This window comes from Garra rufa, chromosome 22 (assembly GCF_049309525.1).
Source record: "Garra rufa chromosome 22, GarRuf1.0, whole genome shotgun sequence".
Lineage (NCBI taxonomy): Eukaryota > Metazoa > Chordata > Actinopteri > Cypriniformes > Cyprinidae > Garra > Garra rufa.
In genome coordinates, this window is record NC_133382.1 from 38,059,468 (window position 1) to 38,085,571 (window position 26,104).

General features: G+C 31.9%; 1 protein-coding gene across 2 annotated transcripts in view; it reads right to left on the reverse strand.

The window, feature by feature from the left end:
* Positions 1 to 3,915: 3,915 nt before the first annotated feature.
* Positions 3,916 to 26,104, reverse strand: part of LOC141297832 (PH and SEC7 domain-containing protein 1) — a 40,825-nt gene continuing 18,636 nt past the window's right edge. For both annotated transcript variants that reach the window (XM_073828295.1, XM_073828294.1), the window contains 6 exons: positions 16,133 to 16,305; positions 14,365 to 14,435; positions 14,055 to 14,212; positions 11,920 to 12,064; positions 10,165 to 10,308; positions 3,916 to 7,870 (listed from right to left, as the gene is read on the reverse strand). In XM_073828295.1, coding sequence (XP_073684396.1) covers positions 7,589 to 7,870; positions 10,165 to 10,308; positions 11,920 to 12,064; positions 14,055 to 14,212; positions 14,365 to 14,435; positions 16,133 to 16,305 — 973 coding nt within the window. In that variant the 3' untranslated portion in view covers positions 3,916 to 7,588. The remainder of the gene's footprint in view (positions 7,871 to 10,164; positions 10,309 to 11,919; positions 12,065 to 14,054; positions 14,213 to 14,364; positions 14,436 to 16,132; positions 16,306 to 26,104) is intronic.

Sequence of the window (26,104 nt, forward strand, 5' to 3'; positions counted from 1 at the left end):
GGATTATTTAGAGAAAATGAGCAAAGTATACTCCTACAGTTGACCGGAAATGACTTAGCTGGCTTGGTCTAAAACAAGGAAGTAATCCATGCATATGTTAAATTGCTCTCTACTTATCCTTCCCGGGTGATTTCTCTACTCTATTACTCTGACTCTAGATTTTTCATTAGTGCCATTGTAAAGAGGTTTGGTGCATAGAGGAGATTAAACTTCAGGTTTAATCAAACCACTTTTTAAACCACTCTTAAAAGATTTTAAATGTATATACAGATTTATAAACAAGAGTGTTATATGTAGTACCTGTTGAGTCCACAGTGAACTCTGTTCCTATCTCTCCACACATTGTTTTCACCAAGAATGCAATTTGTTCCTTCATCACTGTGGTTGGAGTGTAATGGCATGAGAAGCTGTTACTCTGGATACAGGGGTTGTAAGGAAGCTGTTGTGCACAGATTGAGTTGTTATAGATCCCAGGGTAGTGAAACATATACATTACAATGCAGCAATCAGTGCGCTGGTGAAAGATCCTGCAGGTGAGAGTTACTTCTTTCCCCACAGTGCCAGTCATATCATCACAGCTTACACTTAAGAAATCTGAAAAATAACAATGTTTAATATGTAATAGCTTTATAAATCAAAGGAACACAACAAAAAATAAAAAAATAGCAGTAGCAGTAAAATAGCAATCACTGGGGTGGTACTTTTCTAAAGAAAAAGGTACACTTTTGCAGCATTTAGGTACAAATGTGTACCTAAAGTTTCTTCACCTTTACCTTTCAGAAAGATTTTTCTTCCTCCCCATACTCTATGAAATCTGTGACCTGCTTAATAATATTGAGCAACCTTTAAGTAGTTTTCTATATACCCAAGAAGACTTGGCAAGTCATTTAGCAAACCAGTCTGAGATTGAAACAAGTTATCTAAAAAGACAGGGGAAATAAAACAAACTTTCTTTAAAAACTAATATATAAATGTTTATTTTCTTCCCTTAAAAGTGGACGTAACCATTTGCAAATTGTATGGGTGTGGCTTCCAGTCTCATCCCCATCCAGCTATTGTTAGCTGTACAAAACAGCTTGTTTTGCTACTTAAATTTGCAGATTAGTGTGTCTTAGCGTATTATGTTAATGTATTATTTTATTTATGAGCACACTGGTTTGTAGAGCAAACAATTTTACTATTTAGCATGCTGTTATTCTCATTTTTCTAAAGCGGATAATGAAACTGAAGTCTCACCCACTTACTTCTGCGTTGAGGAAACAGGTGGATAAATACATTTAATACATTAATCACATTTATTACTCCCTGACCTTAATTAATTTCCCTTACTGTTGTGCAACGAAATTATCTTACATTTAATCCTTCTCCAAAAATCTCAGTTTACTTTCTTACCTGCTTGATAGACAGCAGAAAATGTACACAGGAGAATGAATAGTTGCACAACAGCATTCATGGTTGTGAATCTGTAATAAAAAGAAGACTCAAAATAAATGCAATTAGGACTAATAATGAAGTACCAGATATTAGATAGTAGATATTTAAAGGTGATTTACTGAAAGCTTTTTGCACACTTACGGTTTGTAGATCTTCAGACTGTGTTAGTTTATTCCACAGGTGCAATAAGAAGTTACAAAATGACTCGACTACCGGTCTTGACAGACCCAGCTATGTTGTGGTTTCTGACCATGTTTATTTTTAGATCGGACGTTTGAGAAAAAAAGGTGTGATATGCAACAATAAATGTTTTAACTATGTCAAACAATAACTGAAATGTAAATTGTATGATTATTGCATGCATAAGTGTGTAATATGTTCTTTTTAATAGGCCTGTAATTACATGCAAAAAAATGTATACAACGTAATCCTACATCATGTAATCGGTGGCATCGTTGCATTAACTAAACACCCCAAAAATAACCTTTAAAATCTCCTTTACGAAAGCTGACCTCTCAAAAAATTGTTTTAAAATCTGCATGAACCGGAAGTTGCTGCCGACTTTATATCAGTGTAATGACGTATTTCCAGCTAAAACGGAATATTGAATAGAGGGCAGGGTTTTATTTTGGCGCTTCTCTCTTTAAAGACTGGAGGGGCGTGGTTCCCGTGGTTCAAGCTGACGTCATCAGAGAAGGAATGCCATTCCACAGAGGAAGTAGATGATCAGAATTTGATTAGAAAGATTACCAAGACTCATGCTGCATCCCAATGTCCCTACTTATACAATGCTCTTAAAGTATGTACTCTTTTGGTGAAGATAAAGTACACACTTTTGAATATATAGTAGAAGAGTAGGCTTTGGGACATACAATCATGTCAGAACTGTGTCTTAAACTGGCCTTTCAATCATCTTGTCACAGTTAACATCCTCCACATTTAATTTAATTTAACATACTGTATTGGAGAAAAAAAAGTTTTAGCATGTTAATCTGCAATTCGCGAGTCATGATGAAAACTCTGCTCATATTATCTGCATAGTGACGCATTGCTGGTCGCTCACATCCGCCATGCTTGTAGTTTTTTAACGTGTTTTATTAGTGTTTGTAGTTCTTGACCGAATTCTTTGCCAAAGCGCAATGAATTATATTAGCCATTGGAGTGTGCACGGATCCACACTTCTACCTGAAATAGTAGACCATACAGGGACTTATGGCATACTCTTTTCAGCGTACTATGCTTTGGGACACACTTACTGTAATTTCATATACTATTTAGGGTGGAAAGTATGAACATTGGGATGCAGGGAAACAAGGCATCTTGGAAAGGATTAACTTGCACGGATGAATTGTTTACCTTAAGACTAACAATGTGCACTAACAAAATAAATATTGTAAAATTGATTTCACCCAGACCCGGTACCATAGAATGCATTGATACAATATTTTAAATTGTTCTCTGATATCTACATAGAAGGTATATGACATAGGAAAGGGCAAAATTTCTCCAGAAACGGTTTTACAGGTCCATTTACAACCCTAGGATTTGTCCCTAGAATGAAATGCTCTGTTATTACCTTATTTGGAAGGTTCATGAATAATAATGAGGAGCTCTGCTCTGATTGGCTGTTTCACAGAGCGGCTCATTTCAGAAGCTCGCACATAGAGGAAAAGATATATTTAATCACGAAGCTCGAGCCGCTATTAATATGCGGTTCATTGAAACTGCCGTTTTGAATACACGATCATTTTACTTTCACTTTTGTGATCGCATGTGCTCTGTGTGTTATACTCCAGCGGCAGTACTTACCACATAAGTTTAGATGCTTGTTAGTGATGCTTAGGATCTGTAAATCATTCGCCATCGTCCATGCAGTCATCTCAAGTGAAATCTTATGTACTGCAATGTAACAGGCTACCGCTAGCATTAAGCTAACCGTGTCCCTTCAGTGGCTTGCCTTATTCTATTAGAACGCCTTTTTGTTTTCCTTGCCTTTCTGAGTAAGTTACAGTCACTAACCATCCCTGCACTTAACATCTCCTGCACAACCTGGAACATAACATTTAATTTCATGATCTGCCATTTTCGCTATTGTCCTAGCTTTGTTTTTTACACAATAGCCTAGCTGAAGAACTACTGATGATTGGGCGATGCAAATGTTGGGGACGTAACTAATAATGATCCCGACTATTACGTAATAGTCGCTGTTATGTTAGGATTAGCCTATTTTTCGGTGGTCTTTTGCAAACAACAGATTTATAAAGAAGGAGGAAACGATGGTGTTTGACACTCATGGTATGTCATGTCCATGTACAGAACTGTTATTATTCAACTATGCCAGGTAAATACAGTTTTCCATTCGATGGCACCTTTAATATAATTTACAAAAAATGTGGAAATCAATAAGAATCAATAATCAAACAATGCTTAAATCAATCTAAAACATGAAAGAAGTACACATTGGAAGTTTGGTGTGTTTCATTACAGTTTGTTATTTATTTCTGTATTCTAGGCCATCATAAAGAGAGGCTGTACAAACACGGTCCTTACAGAACTTTATACAAGCGAACCACATATGAAAGACCAGGAACAAAGTGAAAGAATAAAGAAAGTTGAAAGAAATAAAAAAGTAAACAAAACAGTATAGTGCTTCCTTCACTTTCGGTTTTGTCCTCATTTACATTATAACGAGCTTAAACAAGCAGCAATCCTCCACCAAGAGTCATCAAACGACAAAACGATGCATATATTCACCTCAGAACAAGACACAAGATGCAAATGAGAGCAGAAGTAGTTCATGCCGTTTATGTACATTCAGGTGCTGCTTAATTAAAAAATATAGTTTCGTATGATAATCATATTGGTCATAGACGACTGATTTCATCATAGCAGGACACGACAGACGCTCAGCAGTCAGTCGAGTCAGACGTGATGTGTGTTTGCATGTGCATATACAGCAGTATATTGACACACCGCATGTGTGACAGACATTGGACATGAAATCGACAGTAAACATGAAAAGTAAACACATACGCGTACAAACACAAACCGAGCAACGCATCAGTGGATCTTCCCACTCTCGCTCTGGTTTCGTATGTATGGCTGAAGACAGCGCTCTCTGCTGGTAGAAGAATGCATTGCAACAGTTACATTATATTCAAATGACACCTGAGCAGAGAATGGCTTTCCGACTTTATATATTCACCTAAAATCGCACAAGAATATTCAACACCATGCTCTCTGGATATACAGCGCTGTATCGATAGGATGGACTATATTATAGGTACAACAGCAGATTTCAGCAGTGAAATCAACACTGGCGGTGGACGAATTGAGTGCATCTCACAAAACACATCCCAGGTCATGATTTCACACCAAAATCAATGCAAAAATATTTTTGGGATACAAAATGTGTGCTTAATTGTCAGAAAAACCTAAAGATATTCAAACCCCTTTTAGGACAATTAAATAATAACAAATAGCTTTAATATCTTTGCCTAAAGTATTGTTTATTATTTATTACATTTTTTTTTTAGTATTTTAGATAATGCCAATTTCAACAGTTACGGTGTCAAAATTGGAAAATAAATGCATGCTTTTTAAAATAAAATGCATGAAAATAAATAAAGAAACCTTTATGGTCCTAAAAATATTTTCCTTTTAATTTTGGAGTGAAATGCGACTTAAGACACATTTTCTTGCAATGCTGACTCAAGTGACTTTACAAAGTTTATAAACAGACTTTTTAGACCTCTTCTATTTCTTTTGCCCTTTAGACTCACTGTACTCGCTGTTTTGACTCGAGACCGTTCAGAGAGTTTGAGGAAATGTTATTTTACACCACATGGTTATGTGCGAAAGGATCCATCAAAGAAAAAGGACAATGAAATGCGATGCCAGAATCTCGTCACCATGGTAAAAAACATGGTACATTCAACGGTTTCAAGCACCCAATAGATCATGTCACAGGAAGCCGCGTGCCGTGTAATTAAACATCCACATATGCGTTGATCACACAAACAGGCCTATGCTGAATATTACATGTGGCAGTTTTTGATTTTTGACACACCACATTCATTAGAAGAAGTTTTAAAACATTCCTTAAATAGGTGATATATTTTTGCGCATATACACACACACTCTCTCTCGGATTACATAAGAAAGCAATAAGGGGAAGTGCGTCTTAAACACTGACTAACTGCGTTTAACAGGAAAAAGATGACATTCAGTGTGCTGCGTGGGTAACAGGTCCGTTTGACTCATGAACTACACACTGCCAGCCTCCTACCGACTTCAGCTTCTGTTGAACCGAACAAACACGATAGATTGTCACTAGTCAGCCATGCTGTACACAGCGGACAACATTCAGCCAAGAGAATAATGCAGAAAGACAAGGACGAGAAGCTAAAATAGAGCATATTCAAGAAATCAACTATACAGACAAAGATACGCGTCTCTGTTCGCTTCACTGCCAAAATCATTTTCTCAAACTCTTTTCTCGTTTCTTTCACTAAAATATCTAAACATCCTTAGAAAGATCTTGCAAATAGTTTTTAGGCATAAATCTGACAATTTAGTGAGGTTTCTGCCTAAAAGCTATTGAGAAATTATTTGCCAACAGAACATGTTTTTAGAGAATATATCCTGAATTAAGTTTATTTTTCAGAACTTATTCACAAATAGTTTTTTTTTCCTGTTTTAAGCATAAATTAAATGAGATTTGTGCTTAAAAAGTAAAAAAACACATCGCTAATAAACTTAATTCAAGATTTATTACAATATTTTGATATCTTGCATTTATTTTTGCATATATTTTGAATATATCTTAAATTAAGTTTATTGGAACTCAATAATTCTTGTTTTAAGCAGAAATTTAACAGAATTATGAGGTTTGTGCTTAAAAACATGATATTTTCAACAACTCAAGACTTCTTTTTACTAAAAATATCGAAACATTCTCAAAAATTTATGTTTGCATATTGAAACTTGCTTTTAAAGAATATATCTTAAATTAAGGTTGGGTTTTTTTTTTTACATCTAAACAGTAAATCTAACAAAATTTTGTTTGATTTCTGCTTCAAAGTGAGAAAAAATATACAAAAAATGTTTCTCAACTAAACTGATGTTTTAATTTTGACTAAAAATAAGCATTTTTTTGCACACTGAAACAAAGAATTGTCAAAGAATATAATATAATATAGAATATATCTTGAATTAAGTTTATTTCGCAAAAGTTTTTTCCTATTTTAAGCATAAATCTAACAAAATGTGCTTAAAACCTAGAGAAAAATACAATCGCTAAATGAGGTAAGTAAAACATAATTCAAGACACTACGAAAAATTAGTTTCTCAAATAAATACATCTTAATTCAAGGATGTTTAAATATTTTTTTCAGATAAAAAGACTGATTGGGAAAATGAATTTTGCAGTATTATAATACTTAGTGTTCAGTGCAAAAGACGTTTTGGGGCAAAACGGGGTTTTGCGGAGCAAACGAATGGTGTATTTAGTGACTATGATGTCCCTGTGCATTATTGTACAAGTACAGATCTCTAATGCTGAGAACAACATGAAGAAATAAGTAGTTGCATACGGGCTAGTCAAGTTTTCTGCTCGTCTTTCGTTCTTAAACGCGACAAAATGAGACGCCCATATGACAAAGAACAAGCATCGTGTTTCACCGTGCAAAATACACAGATCCTAGATTGAGCGTTCATACTTTTCGTGAGCATTTTGAGCAGAACTGGTGAATTTTACTATGCATTGTAAACAAATGAGTGGTTTCTAGAAATGCGAAAACTAAAGATCGTATTTTAAAGGTTCGAAGACGTTTAGGCCCAGATTTGACTTGGTAGTGTGCGATGAAATGGCTTCGGGCGAGAAGTCGCAGAAGAAACCGAGAACTAGAAGGCAAAGGAAGGTTACGCGTTTCATATTTACGTTCCTCCGAATCCCAATCACGTTCTCCCGTCCGGATCCCATAGCACCTTGTGTTGTGACATCACCCAGCCATCAGCCAATCGCAGAGTCAGATTCAGTCGGAATCAACACCCCTTCCTGATGGCACACAGAGCAGGAGGGCGCACACAGGAAAGAGATAGACCTCACTTCCTCTCCAGTACAGCGAGCTTCCTGTGGGGGGCAGAGGCGGATTCATTTGCGGACGGCCTGCCGGTAGCTGTGTCTCTGGCCCTGTCCGCGGGAGCAGCTGTTGTTGCCGTTACCGGCCGGTTCTTGTGCACCGGCGGCGGCGGTGCTTTGGCTGGCGCCGTCTCTGGTGCTGCAGGTCATACTGCTGTCCTGAAGCGTGGGGCTGGATTGAGCTCTCTGTAACGCACCTTCCTCCAGGAGCATGGCTTCAAACACTGACAGGTCGTCATCGTCGCAGCGCTGCTTCGCCCGCAGGAGCATGCTGTATGTCTCATAACGCGTTTTCTACGAGAGAGAGGGATGTTTTATTAATGTGTTAAAAAGTGCTCACCCTTGGCCATCCAAGATATAGATGAGTTTGTTTCTTCATCAGATTTGGAGAAATGTGATATTCCATTACTTGGTCAGCAATGGATGTGAATGGGTGCCGTCAGAATGAGAGTCCAAATCCACAAATAATTCACACCACTCTAGTCCGTCAATTAATATCTTGAGCATTGTTGAGGAAAGTTACTTTTAAAAGTAATGCGTTGCAATATTGAGTTACTCCCTAAAAAAGTAACTAATTACGTTACTTAGTTACTTTTTATGGAAAGTAATGCATTACGTTACTTTTGCGTTACTTTTTAAATCTGGGCAGGGCTTGCTTGTTTGTTTTCACACCAAAAGCTTTAAGCTTAGAGAAAAGTAAATTGACGTCTGTACAGTAGACCGCAGAAGAAAAATTGTCAACTTTTCAGCAATAAAAAAAGAAAACAAATGTTAGATTATCTTGAGTCATTTTTGCTTAGTATGGATGAATTGGATCATCGAAGATCGGCAGCAAAGACGTCGGTTCATGAAATTGGATTATACATAAAGGATATTTGTATTATTTAACATATTTAATTATTGCAGGTTTGCATTGAATTTAACAATTTTTATTCATTTTGAGGAATACTGTATTTTTTTTAGTGAGTGAGATGAATTAATGCATGTTCACATTTATTCTAGAACCAAAGTATCATCTCTCAACATGGGGACAGGAGAGCTTTTGATCAATAAATGGGGGAAAGTAACTGCCGTTACTTGTTTAAAAAAGTAACTTATATTTTCTTGTCAAATGTGTAATGCGTTACTTTACTAGTTAGTTGGAAAAAGTAATATTTTTACGTAACTTGTGTTACTTGTAATGCGTTACCCACAATACTGATTTTAAGAAGCCAAAACTTGCGTGATTGTAAGAATCAAATCCATTATTAGAATATTTTTCTGGCCCATAATCCATAATAATGCTTCAACCAGTAAAAAGTCGTCTGGTCTGAATCAAGAGAGAAATATGCACAGATCAAACACTGTTTGCAAGCCAAAACAGTCCAAAACAGCTCTAAACAAATTTGGGTGTGATGGAGGAGATGGACTTTTTCACTGGAGGAAGCGTTATTATGGATTGAATTTTGTCCAAAAGTGACAGTTTGAAGTTAAAATGCCTTAATGATGGATTTTTGGCTTCACAGGATGTTAATCGATGGACTGGAGTGGTGTGGATTACTTGTGGATTATTGTGATGTTTTTATCAGATGTTTGGACTCTCATTCTGATGGCACCCATTCACTGCAGAGGATCCATTGGTGAGCAAGTGATGGAATTTGAAATTTTTACAAATCTCTTCCCATGAAGAAACAAACTCTCCTACACTGCAAAACAAATGCTTTTGTTACTTAGATTTTTGTTGTTTCCAGCTAAAATATCAAAAATTCTTAAAAGCAAGAAGGATTTTCCACACTAATAAAAATAGTCTTGTTTTCAGAAAAAAACCCCCCTCAAAATTAAGTGCGTTTTTGCTTGAAACAAGCAAAATAATCTGCTATATGGGGTAAGAAAAATAAACTTGCTTTCTGTTTAAAATAACATTTTTTATTTTATTTTGCTCACCCCATTGGTAGATTATTTTGCTTTGCTTTTCTAAAAACAAGATTTTTTTTTTACTCATCGAGAAAATCCTTCTTGCTTTAAGAATTTTTAGATATTAGCTGGAAACAAGACAAAAATCTAAGTAAGCATAGCATTTTTTGCAGTGCACATCTTGGATGGGTGAAACAATTTTGAACTATTGCCTTAAGAATAAATTATATGATCAATGCATTAAAATGATAAAAAAAATTATAGTAAAGACATTTATATAGTTGCCAGATTTGTATTTCAGATAAATGTTGTTCCTTTGAACTTTCTAATAATCGAAGAATTAAGAAAAAATCTAACTGTTTCCACAAAAAAATAAATACAAAATGTTTCTTAAGCAGCAAATCAGCATATTGGAATGATTTCTGAAGGATCATGTGACACTGAAGACTGCAGTAACTTATTTTGCATTACAGAAATAAATTACATTTTAAAATATACTACGATAGAAAACAGTTCTTTTAAACTGTAATAATATTTCACAAAATTACTGTTTTTACTGTATTTTTTTGGTCAAGTAATTGCAGCCGTGGTGAGCACTAGAGACTTTCAAAAACAAACAAAAAATGTTTTGGTGCATATTTGCTACATACTGCAGTATGAAGCACACTAGCAGTACTTTTTTTTTTTTTTTTTACCTCAAACTCTAGATATTCCTCTCTCAGCCGGTACTCCTCAAGTTCACGACCTTTAACCTTTCTGTCAGGTGGATAAGAGCGCAGTTGTGCGAGCTCAGTGGAGATGGAGCGAAATCGAGTTTCATGAGCCTGTGCCTGCTCCTCCTACACACAGAAACACACTTTATAACACTATAGTTTATATAAACACAGATATAAGCACAAGCACAGTACATGCAGTCACTCTTATGAAACATAACAGGCCTCTTTGCTGTTTACTGCCTACATATGCAGCCATTTAAGGAAGCATCCTGACAAAATCAATAACGGATGCATGTCATGTAAATAGGTTAAATAATCCTAAATATTTTAATTAAATAATTGGTAAAACTTTACAATAAGGTTTCATTTGTTAACATTACTTAACTACACTGTAAATAATTTGCTGTAGTTCTGCAGCTGGTTGCCAGTAACTTACTGTAGATTTTTAATTTATGTTATTTACTGGCAGTTTTGAACAAGTTTTGAACAACCAGAATGCTTTGCATGAGGCTGTTATTTTAGTTTTATTCTGTAAAGATAAAGACTTGTTAATGTTTAATGTTCAATTAACTTTGAACAAACTGTTGCCAGTAAATAGCATACATTTAAATCTACAGTAAGTTACTGGCAACCAGCTGCCAGTAATACTGTAATTTCTACAGATTTTGTTTACAGTGTACATTTGTTTACATCAACTAATGATTAACAATAGTTCTGCAGCTAAATGTTATATACAGTGTTGGGGAAAGTTACTTTAAAAAGTAATGCATTACAATATTGAGTTACTCCCTAAAAAGTAACTAATTACGATACTTAGTTACTTTTTATGGAAAGTAATGCATTATGTTACTTTTGCGTTATTTTTCAAATCTGGGCAGGGCTTGCTTGTTTGTTTTCAATATAAATAGTTCTATTTTTGTCAAATGTAAAAGCCTTTTCACACCAAAAGCCTCAGGCTTAGAGAAAAGTAAATTGACATCTGTACAGTAGACCACAGAAAAATAAAAATAAAAATACTTTTCAGCAATAAAAAAGGAAAACTACTGTTAGATTATCTTGAGTCATTGTTGCTAATTAGTATGGATGAATTGGATCATCGAAGGTCGGCAGCAAAGACATCGGTTAATAAAATGGGATTAAATACATAAAGAATATTTGCATTATTTAACATATTTAATTATTGCAGGTTTGCGTTGAATTTCACTGTTTTCATTAATTTTGAAGAATATTGTATCTGTTTTTTAGTGAGTAAGATGAATTAATGCATGTTCACATTTATTCTAGACCTAAGGTAACATCTTACTCATAATTTATCTCAACATGAGGACAGGAGAGGTTTTAATCAATATATACGGGAAAAAGTAACTGGCATTACTTATTCGAAAAAGTAACTCCGATATTTTCTTGTCAATTAAAAAGTAATGCATTTCTTTACTAGTTACTTGAAAAAAGTATTATTATTACGTAACTTGCTTTACTTGTAATGCGTAACCCCCAACACTGGTTATGTAAGCATAACATTCTGAACTAACTTGAAAAATTGTATTTTTATTAACTAAAATTAAAAAAGTTAACTAATGCAGTTAATGTTAACAAATTAAACATTTCTGCAAAGTATTATCTATCAACTACTACACTTATTAATCAGAATTACAAGACTTAAGTATAAAGAGTAATACTTGATAATGACGACATGCATATGTGACAACTATTATGCAAATCAACTTATCTGACCTGCGACAGCTTGGAGGCGGAGCCTGGCAGCAGCGGTCGGCTGAATTTCTTCTGTGAGCCAATGGCAGCAGGGAGGGGCGGGGCTGAAAACATGGCTGCCACTGTGTTGATGCGTGTGATCCAAGACTGCATTTGTTCAGCATTCCTACACAAATCAAATCAAATCCATGTTAGTAATAACAGAAGTCATCCTAAATAGAAGTAAAAATCTCATTAAAGATTGTGAAATGACCTCTGTGGTGGTCACATGATCAAATAGACGCAGTGTGATGGATATTTTTACAAAAATGCTTCATTACTACACTACATATCATCCTAAAACATCAATCTGAGAAGTCATGGAATTGCAGTAAAAAAGCCGGATCAAGTACTTTTGTATGTGTAAATGCAAACATGAACACATACACCCACAAAAAAGTGGATTTTCCAGCACAAGCAATGAGAGCTGAAACTGGGGCAAACTTCAACTAGAGCAGAGTGAGTTCTCCTGGGGAATGGGAATGTGTGTGAACACACACACACACACAATAGAAAGAAACACAGCCGACAGGACTGCATGAGTGTTTCGTCATAAATTGGACAGGACAGACATCTCATGCTGAGCCTCATGCTGTACAGATGATTTATTCCAGTCATTTATTCCAGCTAAAGCTTAAATGTTTTTGTTTTTTGTATGGGAGCATATGCACATGTGGTTAGCAAGCAATTTTCACGACTGTGTGACACAGATTTGTACTTATGCATGCTCATTTATCTACTAGGGTTTTTTTGCAATGTCACACCAGGGCTATTTACTAAAACTAAAACCATAAAAACATCTGTACTCGAAATAAATTTGAATTAAAATATAAAACTTTAAGTTTGTTTTACTTTTCGTTTTCATTTAATTGAACTTGATGTACTAAAACAGTTAAAATGGAAATAAAAATTAATAAAGACTATATAAACTTATTTAAAAGAAAGTGAAATTAACAGAAACACAAATTAGTAAACTTTTTAAATTAAAGTGAACTGAGAAAAAAAAATAAAACTATAACATTAAGACGTCCACATCAAAAGAAATGTATAAAAGTGATTTTATGATTTTAAGGTTTCAAATAAGTTTTTAGAGAATAAAATGTCAATAATGTTACATTGTCATTCAGTGTGACATTACATATATATATATATATATATATATATATATATGTGTGTGTGTGTGTGTGTGTGTGTGTGTGTGTGTGTGTATACACTACATACACATACATATATATTATATGCAAGAATTAAAGAAATATGCTTATTTTGACTCATACATTTTAAAAATATAAAAAAGAATAACAGAGAATATTAAATTTGATTGTGTTTTAAATGAGTAAAAATTATTCTTACTGACAAATTGGCGAAACCTAGGATGGTGTTTAAAAAAGTGGAAATACAACTAATTAATATTTGGGGAGAAAGTAATTTGTTTAATTCGTTTAGTATGTCATAAAATTGATTTTTGTTGTAAATATGCCTGACAAGATTGTTACACTGAATGACATTTTAGTAGGTGTCAGAAAAACAAAAACGAAAATGCAATTAAATAAAACAGAAAACTTTATTTATTTATTTATTTTTGGAAAAACAACAAAAGTTTAAAGCAGTATTACACTTACTTTTTTAATCCATGGACATTAAAAAACAAATAAACAAAACCTAAAATTAAATTGATCAAAATTACTATAAGTTTAACTAAAATTAAAATGAACTGAAATAAATACAATAAAAAAAATGCAAAAAAACGAAATGACTTAAATTAAAAAAATTACGACGAATTTAAAAACTATATAGATATCACAAAAAATAATGATTAATATATTTAATATAAAATTAAAAACGAATTTAAATTATTTGTAAACCTAATAGTATCATTAATACTAAAATAACACAATGCATTTCCATCTTCAACCGAATATTCAACTGGAAGTGATTTTATCAGAGTGGAAATGATTGGATGGTAAATTTATAGTGATATCTCCAGATGAGAGGAGGAGAGAGATAAGCAGATGAAAAATAAGCTTAAATGGCATCAAATGAAAATGGAAAATCATTCTAGAAGTCGAATGATCACATTCTGTTTTGTTCAACAGGTCTGCAGTGTTTGAACTTACGGGGCCTGAAAGAGGTAGACTCTCCAGTCAGCGGTCCGGAGGTAAAACACATTTGGCCGTTTGCTGTAATCTGTAGCTCTGATGGCCAGGGAATGATGAATAGACACAGCATTCTTCAAATCCTCATCTGATAACTGTTTATCCGGCCGATACTCGCCCTGGAAACACAATCATCCAGTTATTATTCAATATATGCATCTGAGACAATCCATTACCATCAAACTGTGCATATAACAGCAGTTATATGTATGAAAGGCACTAAATATCTCAAAAAAGTTATTCATACATGTATTTTTCATGAAATACTCACTTTTTGCAGATAAAGGATGAGTCCCTTCAGAACACCATAAAATGTTTTCCATCCTCTTTTTCCACGAGGTGCTGCATCACACATGAAAAATAACAAGACAAATGCAAACAGCCTTTTGTTATATCAATACATCGACTAGTGCATCAATGATAATGATATTCTTTGCATTCTGTGATACTGTTACATACATAATGTGAATGAGTCCAAATGTCAGATATATGGAATATAGATATATATTCATATATATTTAGTTTATATATTATAAACTAAAATGGAAAAAAAAAATCTACAAAAGTAAAAGAATCTTCCTTAAAAGACAAAAAGTAGTTCTGTGAATGTCCTAAATGTGACCCTGGACCACAAAACCAGTAGCCAGTATATTTGTAGCAATTGCCAAAAATACATTGCATGGGTCAAAATTATCGATATTTTTTATGCCATCTTTTAAGACCATCTTCCATGAAGATATTTTGTAAATTTCCTACTGTAAATATATCAAATTTTTGATTAGTAATATGCATTGCAAGAGCTTCATTTGGACAACTTTAAAGGTGGTTTTCCCAGTATTTAGAATTTTTTTATATTTATATTTTTCATATAATATTTACTTATTTATATACAATCTTTCATTCATAGATTTAAAAAATAAAAGAACAAATTGCAAAAATTCAAAATTATAAAATTAATTAATAATCAAATAAATACAGTACAATAGTAAATTAATGATACTAAAAACAATATTTTAGATGAAAACAAATTGACATTACTGAGTAAGAATTAGTTTTGACCTTATTAAAGTTATAAAAATGACAGCTTTTTATTAAAAGCTACATTTTAATTAATATAAACATATTTTTTATATAATATTTACATATACTCTTTAATTCAAAGATTTATTTACAAAAATAAAAAAGGACAAAAACAACAAAATTGCGAAAATTCAAAGTGATAAAATTAATTCAAAATACTGATTACAATAGTAAATTAATGATACTGAAAATAATATTTTAGATAAAAAAATGACATTACTGAGTAAGAATTAGTTTTAAATTATATATAATATTCATAAACATTTTTCTTATAATATTTAAATATTTACATAAATTCTTTAATTTATAGATGTATCAAAAAAAGGACAAAAACACAAGAAAATCACAAAAATTCTAAATAATTTGTAATATTAATAATGATACTAATAACAATATTTTAGATGAAAAAAGGACATTACTGAGTAAGAATTAGTTTTAACCTTATTAAAATAATAAAAAAGACAGCTTTTTATTAAAAACTACATTTTAATTAATATAAATGTATAATATTCATAAGCATATTTTTCACATAATATTTACATATTTATATAAACTCCTGAATTCAAAGATTTATTTAAAAAAAATAAAAATATATATATTTTAAATTTATTCAAAATATCAATAACACTACAATAGCAAATTAATGATACCAAAAACAATATTTTACAGAAAAAAATAAAATAAAATAGGACTAAGACACAACAAAATTACAAAAATTTTAACTAATTGAAACTATTAATAATGCTACAATAGTAAATTAAGGACAAAAATGACATTACTGAGTAAGAATTAATGTTTTAGTATTAAGATAATAGTTTTAATAGTTTTCATCATTTTCATTATGACTGGTTTTGTGGTCCAGGGTCACATATGAATTTCTACATTAGATGATTCCTTATGAATGTTTAGAATGTGAGACAATCATGAATCGATGGTCGTGTCCTTTTTTTAACACTCACTTCTTTTTCCATCACAGTCTGCGTGGACCTTCCTCACCAAAAAACCCGTTTTGTAGAGCAGCGCTCCGGATGGAGGAAGGAATCCACTGCCCATCTGCTTCACTCCTCTGGAGTTGGACTCCTCTCGATGCTCGCCCAGCTCCGAAAAGGACTTGCGCAACTCTTCTTCATCGCTGAGGGAAGAAAACACACAGAAAATGAGGTTAAAATACATTTTCTGAGTAAGAATTAGTTTTAATCTTATAAAAATTATACAAAATGACAGCTTTTTTATTAAAAACTATACATTTAATTAATAAAAATATATAATATTCACAAACATATTTTTCATATATCTACATATGCATGTAAATTCTTTAATTCGTAGATATATTTGAAAAAATAAAAAAGGAAAAAACACAACAAATTGACCAAAAATTAAATTATAAATAATTAAAAATATTAATAGCACTACAATAGTAAATTAATCATATTATACACTTTAATTAATATATATATATATATATATATATATATATATATATAATATTCATATTTTATATATTTTATATATTATTATATATATATTTTTTTCATATATTTACATATTCATTTAAATTCTTAAATTCATAGTGTATTTAAAAAAATACAAAACATAACAAAATGACAAAAATTATAAATAATTAAAAATATAAATAACACTACAATAGTAAATTATACTAAAACAATATTTTTGACAAAAATCCCAAAATTAAAAATTAATTAAAAATATTAATAACACTAAAATAGTAAATTAATGATACTAAAAACAATATTTTACAGGAAAAAATGACATTACTGAGTAAGAATTCATGTTTTAGTATCAAGATAATATTTGTAATAGTTTTCATATAGTTTCATAAGTTCTCATTTTAATTTCAGTTAGTTTTAGTTATTTTTTGGTCTGTTTTTATCATTTTTTTGCCTATGCATTTAGTGTTCCAACAACTAACACAGATTATTAACACAATTGCATAATAATTCATCCTGCACTGTTGGTGTTACAGACATGAATGAGTTCTCAAGTCATGCAGCTTGTGTTAAGACGACAAATTCTTAAACAATACCTTTACTTTTCTTTCCCTTTTCTAGATACTCTGAGCAAAAACTGCCTTTTACATTGTTTTGAAAGCACTGCTATTGCTTTTTGGAAATGCACATCTAGTGTTCTTTATGTTTCAGTAACTGTGGAGAGAAATCCAGCGTGTTTAAAGTCTGCAGGAGTCTAGATTCAGACCCTCTGTCAGACTCGGTGTGATATTTTGGGCCAGTCTTGCTGCGCGTCCCGCCTAGAGTGAATAAAAGTCTTTTCCCCGACAGTTTTGGTTCTCCACTTCACTCCCGCGATCATAAACCCCCCGAGTGCGGCAGACGCTATCGATCGAGTGCGTGTTGAAGTAAAGTGCTCTTCCCAGCGGGTTTCTCTCTCACATCTGCCAGCGGCGGCCCGATGCTCTTCACAGCACAAATCAAATCAAAGACTCGATCACGCAGGCCAAACTATTATCGTATGCCACTGCGAGACGACCGTGGGTTAAATGGATGGGTGTTTCAAAGCCGCCATACCATGAGAAATCCAATTCTCCTTGTATTTTTGGAAACTGAAGTGTTCAATGGCTTGCTTTAATGTCATTTTTCCAACCATGAGCACATTCAAGTCAATAGCACATGAAAATAAAATCAGGTCCCACTCCACCTTTTGGTTAAACATTCCTGTTCAGTTGGAAATCCGGCACATTATGGAAGTAAATTGGGCTACAAATGCCACTTCATGTTGATTTGAATAAATGACAGCGTGCATTTACATAGCAGGGCATACTTCGAATGCTGCGTGATGAATGACAGTGATGAATGAGCCAGATCAAAACAGAAGTCATTTACATCTACAAGTTTTAAAGGAACAGTTGCAAAAGGCAATGAAAAATTAAAATGCTTTTAAAGCAAGACACCTTGACTAGCATTTTAGATTGATTTAAAAGCAGGCTGATTACTGTTCTCTGAAACTAAAACAGTTTTATTATTTGAAATAAACACTACCTGAAAAAAATCTTTAATTCATAGATATACATATTAAAAAAGTGCCAAAAAAACAAAAAAAATTACAAAAATTCTAAATTAATTAAAAATACTAATAACACTACAAAAAATGAGATTAGGACTAAAACACAATTTTAAAAAAAGTTAAATTCTAAATTAATTCAAACTATTAATGATGCTACAATAATAAATTAAGGAAAAAAATATCATTACTGAGTAAGAATTAGTGTTTTTTTATCGAGATATTTTAAATAGTTTTCATTTAGTTTTATTTAGTTTCATTAGTTTTCATTTCAATTTAAGTTAAAGTTTTAGTTATTTTTTTTATCTGTTTTTATCATTAATTAATGCGAGATTAATTTAAAAGCAGGCTGATTATTGTTCACTGAAACTAAAACTTATCTAAATCTAAAAACTAAAACATTTTTATTACTTGAAATAAACACTGCCTGAAATAAAATAATAAATACAACTTTTAAATTAGTTTTACATTTTATTTCACTAAAATTTTTTATCACTGAGATACTATTATAGTTTTTATTATTATTAATTTAAATTATATATATATATAAATACAACTTTTAAATTAGTTTTAAATTTTATTTCACTAAAATTTTATTTTAGCATCACTGAGATACTATTATAGTTTTTATTATTAATTTTTATATATATATATATATATATATATATATATATATATATATATATATATATATATATATATATATATGTATGTATAATTATTTTTATTTTATTATTTATATATTAAGATGTCCATGTTAAAAGAAATTTACAAGAGTGATTTTAGGTTAATAGAAAGCACATTAAATGCAAGTAAAGTGTCTACTTTTAAGGTTTCAAATAAGTTTTTGGAAAATAAAATGTCAAAATTTGGTTGAAATAATGTTACATTGTCATTCAGTGAAACACAATATTTAAGCAAACATTCGAACAACATGCTTATTCTGACTTGTCCATATTAAAATATATAACAGAATAAGGGAGCAGATTTAATTTTATTGTGTTGTAAAGGAGTAAAAAATGTGTATTTGGGGTGAAAGCAATTCGTCTTTTAATATGTCATAAATCGATTTTTTGTTGTAAATATGCCTGACAAGACTTACACTGAATGACTGGCTGTCTTCTGTAAATTAAGGAAAAACGTATGATATTTAGTTTTTGCTCAGAAAAAAACTAAACAAAAAACAAAAATGCAATTAAATTAAACAGAAAACTTTTTAAATATGTTTTGGGAAAACAACAAAAATTGAATGCAGTATTAGACTTACTGTTTGTATGCTTAAACCCTTTTTAGTCTTTGACCCATATATAATTTGAGTTATTGTAGTACATTAAGTTAACTAAAAGTGTTGGCTTGGCAATACGTTTTTATATTTTACTTCAAGTCATTTTTATGGTTTCAATTTTAGTTCACTGTAATCACCTTGGCACAAATGTAACGCTTGAAATGTGAGCCCTTTGAAGCAGGAGTGTGGATGTGTGAATGTTCCTGTCTTTCTCAACTGTTTTATGAGGTCTCTCGCCACATTCTGTACACTCAGAGGTGTAATATTTCTTGTGAACACACACATCGATTGTCTAAGGTCGAAGAAGAGTCATGAAGAGACCTCTTTAATAGTGTCTTTCTCAGAGAAAGGACACACATCATACCGCCGTCCCGTCCGCGTGATGTTTCTCAGGGGAGAGAGGCTCGACGAATCCCTGCTAAGAAGCCAACCTGAAATCACGAGACACGGCGCCACAAAAAGCCCAAAAACCTTCAGATCACCTCCACAAACCAGGAGAAAACCGCCAGCTTTCACAGCCACCGTTAACACAGAAATACAGACACAAAAGCTAAAATGTTTTCACTACAAAACTCACAAGAGCTCGAAATAATGCTGCACTCTTAAAAATAAAGGTGCTTCACGATGCCATAGAAGAACCTTTTTTGTCTAAATGGTTCCATCTGAAAAACCTCTGTTTTAAGAACTTTTCTGTTTTGTGGCAAAAGATGGTTCTTCAGATTATTAAAAAGTATAAAGAGATATTTTTTTTTAAAGAATCTTTGACTGAATGGTTCTTTGTGGAACCAAAAATGATTCTTTTATGGCATCTCTGTGAAGAACCTTTTAAAGCACCTTTATTTTTAAGAGTGTGCTTCAGCCAATGAAAAAACATTTTACTTAAATTCTTATGAATAGACATATAAAAATGACCTCAAGCATTTTTTATTTATATTTTTATCTAGAAGATATAAAACTTTACTGCATTGTTTTAAATTTGCTGAACTATGAGATATTTTTTAAAATAACAAAAATAATTTTAGATATTCTGTTTAGTTTGTGGATAAGAAAATATATATAAATAAATGCAAACATATTGCTTGCATAAGTTTAACTATTTCAAGACTGATGTAAACATTTTCTAATTTCTTTTGTAATGACAGCTAACATGTATTTTTATTTTAAGTAAAAAAAAAATTATATATATATATACATACTGCTTTTATTTATTTTTATTAATAAAAGTATAAGTAAATAAAAGTTAAAAAAGTCAATTAAATTATTCCAGAAATGTAAATCATTTTAATTAGTAATCATTTGTATCCAGTAGTTTTTAGTCATTTTGTTTAGTTTGTGCATAAGAAAATATATATAAATAAATGCAAACAGAACTATTTCAAGACTGATATTTTAAGTTAAAGTACTAAAATAACAAATAAAAATGATTTAAAACTAAATTGTCGTATTTAAAAACAAAAAAAATGTAAATAATAAAAATGACAATGAATACTATAACTTTGACTAAAATTTAAATAAAAACAGAAAATAAAAGTATATAAAACGAATTCAAAATATTCATAAAAATACTAAAATAGTATATCAGTATTATGGTGTTGATATCTTGCCCACGCAAATACCATTTACATTTACTTTGTGAGTAAAAAATAATAAATATTTTTTTTCTATATGTGACCCTGGACAACTAAACCAATCATAAGTGTCAATTTTTTTTTTAATTGAGATTTCTACATCATCTGAAAGCTATATAAAAAAGCTTTCCATTGATGTATGTATTTGTAAGAATAGAACAATATTTGGCTGAGATACGACTATTTTTCAAAAAAAATCAGAACACTGAGAAAAGTTAAAGTTGTCCAAATGAAGTTCTTAGCAATGCATATTAATAATCGAAAATTAAGTTTTGATATATTTACGGTTGAAAATTGACAAAATATCTTCATGGAACATGATCTTTACTTAATACCCTAATGATTTTTGGCATAAAAGAAAAATAGAAAATTCTGAGCCATACAATGTATTTTTTGGCTATTGCTACAATAGTGGTCCATGGTCACATATAAAGTCTGTTTGATATCTTAACCTATTCCAAAACTAAATCGTTTAGATGTCAAAATGGCCTTCTTGATCCAATTTCTGATGTTATCACTAAATGATCACATGACAACACAAACTCAAATGACAGAAGAAGAAACAAATGATCTGAAAGCATGATCTGACTTGATTATGTGTGTGCTGCTCTAAAATGGGTGAAAAACATCGGTCAATCATTTCTCACACTGAGCATGTGCGCAAAACTTCAAGCCTGTTGCCTGGTAACTGTCGGCACAAAAGGAAGAGAGAAAGAGAGAGAGACAGAGAGAGAGAGAGAGACAGAGAGAGAGAGAGAGAGAGAGAGAGAGAGAGAGAAATAGAAATAGAGAGCGCAATGGTCGGAGGACTGATGGAGGAAAAAAACGCAACCTTAAGAATAAATTTAGCCAGAGCCATTACATCAGGACTGATGGTGCTCATGGGACGCTCGCGGCCCGACTGCAGACTTGATTTTATGAAACACAGAGACTAATGACACTAATCACACAGCTGACTCCAGATCAGTTCAGCAGCTCACATTACACAATGCAGGACGGAAGGAAAGTGTTAGATGGCAGGGATTAGTAATTTATTCATTTCATATCTTTGGCAACATTAAACATATATCTGAAATCTGTGTTTTTATAGTTTTTTATAAAATATTTTAATATATTTATAACTATAAAATATTTATAATTATATTAATATATTATTATATAGAGTAATTTTGCAGTTTAAAATGTTAAATAAAAAACAACAAACACTGCTACATTGTAATAATTTCTTTAAAACATTTGATTTAAATTGTAATTTATTTTATAGTAATTTCATTTAATTTAATCATTAAATTAAATGCTTTTTACAGGAGACTTTTCTGCTCATCAATGCTATGTATTTGATTAAAAAAAATTATATTGTGAAATGCAATTTAAAATGGAGGTTTTCTTTTTAATATACTTTAAAATATAATTTATTCCTGTAATGCAAAGCTGAATTTTTAGCATCATTACTCCAGTATTCAGCGTCACATGATGCCTCAGAAATCATTCTAATATGCTGATTTTTTATCAGTGTTGAAAACAGCTGTGCTGCTTAATATTTATTTTGGAACCTACAATTTGTTTTGGCCATTTTTCGATAAATAAATTGTTAAAAAGAACAGCATTTATTTAAAATAGAAAACTTTTGTGACAATAAACACCTTGTTCAAAGATTGGGGTCAACACATTTTTTCTTTCTTTCTCTCTTTGAAAGAAATTAATACTTTTTTTCAAGAAAGGATGTTCTAAATTGATAAAAACGGATAGTAAAGACTCATATTGTTAGAAACGATTTCTTTATTTTATGTAAATGCTGTTCTTTTTAACTTTTTATTCATCAAAGAATCCTGAAAAAAGTATCACAGGTTCCAAAAAAATATTAAGCAGCACAACTGTTTCCAACATTGATAAAAAATTAGTAATTAGTGTATTAGAATGATTTCTGAAGGATCATGTGACACTGAAGACTGGAGTGATTTAGCTTTGCATCACAGAAATAAACTATATTTTAAAGTATATTAAAATAAAAATTTTTTAATTTGAATTGCAATAATATTTCATAATATAATTTTTTTCTGTATTTTTATTCAAATAAATTAAGTTAAGTGAGTTAAAAGATCTCTCTCTATATATAGTGAATATTCAACATAAGACAGAAATAGAGAGCTGAGAAAGAAAAGAAGGGAACAGACGCCATGGTGAAACATGTAATCAGGAAAGGGCAGAGCGGCATGCTGGGAAAACAGGAGCGCCTGTTGAGGACAGAACGATTCTCATGTATAGACTGATCATCAGTATGCTGAAACACACACAGATACAGTAACATCACCAGCTCTCTAACACACTGTAACTCTCATCCTCACACAATGCAAATATCCATCTCTCTGTTTTTCAGCACTGCATCCTTTGTATTGTTGCAGGAAGTGAGCTCAGCAGCAGATAGGAGCGTATCTGAACATACTGCATGCGTCTACTGTCTTTTGTTCCCTGGATTTTCTCCTCATTGTCCGTGAACAGCTCCATTCCTGCACTTCCATCAATACAGCCCTTTCCACCCCTCTAGAATCCGTCTCTATCTGTCCCAGTCTCTCGTCTTTTTCTCCCTCCCAGACGTGCTAAAACGACTTGAGTATTGATCATTATGTGACATTGTGATGAATGCAGTGCATGAGATTGTTGTGCCGGAAATAGCGGTTCATTAACACTCCTGGCTGATGAACGGCAAGGTTTATTCAGGCCAGAAATGCAGATTTTTATTTGACCTGGCAACATTTTTACAAAAAAAAAAAAAACCTTTCACTGAACCAAGAACAATAACATTTATAAAAAATGCACATGACTGTTCAAAAGCTTGTTTGTAATTATTATTTAGTTCATCAAGATGCATTAAATTAATCAAATGTGACAGAAAAATCCATTTGCAATTAGGGATGCACTGAAATGCAACTGCAATTATTTTGCAGAAAATAGCAGAATATATTACACCGAACAAATGACGTGACGCGATCAAATAGAGGAGTGCACTATAATGCAGTAAACATGTGGGCTGTGCGGAAGCATTTTAAACTCTCTGAGAAAGACGCAAAAATCATTACAAGAACCGACAGCGAGAGGCTGTTTAGAACAGCATCACATGTCTTTGATGAGAAGAGAAAGGGCTGGTTGTTGCCGGTTACTGTATGATGACTGAAATCGCAAAATAGCCTTAAATCGTTAGCAAATAAACTACAGAATTGTCTAATACATGCACCATTTGCATTTATTCTGACAGCGATGGACGAACTCGTTTGCCAGGGTTCAACGTCCAAAGCGCCAGGAAAATCTGCTCTGAAAGAGCTTGATGACAATCATTTATAAATCTGCTGCTGAATAGCAAAAAGTAGTACTGAGGTCTTCTTGTGGGTTTCCGCCTAAATTAAAGTCAACATTCATAAATGTTAGCTTTGTCATTTTACTGTTCTGTAAAATAAAAGAACAGTATAACATTGTCCTTTGCTCAGCAAGGCTGTATTTATTTGTACATTAAAAAACACATGCCTGATTCAAGTAGGGGTCTTAAAAATGGCCAAAAAATATTATTTTATTAACTTATTAATTTTTTTAAGTTAAATTGTGCTTTGTTGGTAGGCTATAATGTCTACCAGAATGGTAAAAATGTTCAGTGTTAAGTAAATATTTTTAAATTGTTGTTTTGTAATTGATTTTTTTTTTTTTTTTTGTCAAGACAAAACTGTAAAAAGCACATTTTGGCTATTTAATTCATGCAATGACGAAAAAATTGGCAAAATAACTGGCAGGGGGGCATGTTCGGTAATTGGCCTGTGGCCCAGTGTTTAATTTTGTTCGGCTTCAGCCAAGAATTTTCATTTCAGTGCATCCCCATTTACAATGCTTCAAAAGATTTCTATTTCAAATAAATGCTGTTTTTTGAACTTTCTATTAATCAAAGACACCCAAATTAGTTTTCATATCAATATATGAAGAAGCACAACTGTTTTTAGCACTGAAAACAATAACAAATATTTTTTTCATTACTGAAGGATCATGTGATACTGAAGACTGGAGTAATGATGCTGAAAATTTGACTTTGCTCACAAAAATAAATTACATTTTAAAATATATCCAAACAGAAAACAGCTTTTTTACATTTCTAATAATATTTACAATTTTTACTGAATTTACTGTATTTTTTAAATCATATAAATGCAGCCTTGGTGAGCAGAAGAGACTTCTTTTAAGCTTTAAGAAAATCCTACCCACCATGAACTTTTGAATAGTAGTGCATATGCAATCAAAATTACCTTTACTGCAGTAACTCAAATTAAATTGCACTTAAAAAATATAACAAATAAAAAATAAAGTGCAAAAAAAAAAAAATAATTTACAAATTTTTAAGGTAAGTGGTTGCAGTAAAAAATAGCATTTTGTGTATTGTATTTAAATAAACAGATTTAATTTCCTAACTTTCAACATTTTTTTATTTAAATGCATCTAAAATAAATTGATGTCAACCAATTACCTTAAAAAAATAGTACATTCACTGAATCATTTTTTTCAGTGTAAAATAAAATGAAATAAAATATTTTAATGCTCAAACACATGATTGACCAACTCAAAACCAAGTATTTCAGCTATAATGACAGCTATACAATTAACACACCAATCTAATGCAAACATACAGATTTCTTTATCTTGTTGAACTCATTCTAACAATGCATCACAAGCCATTCTCAAAATGTCAACAAAAACCATCAATATCATCCATCTACCTTGGTGACTCATTAAAATCAGCAGAATGCACATCCTAATATTTAACTAAAGGCATAAAACCACATGTACAACATCTGAGAAAACCAAAGTTTCATCCTGTGGATGCGGACGGGCCGGCGTTTCTCGGCTGCGCTCTTGTTCGAGAGCTCAGGGAGGGACAGATGAGGCTATTTTGGGAGCTGCAGTAGGAGTCTGTGGGTTCACCTTTGCTCAGGATGCGAGCGGGACCC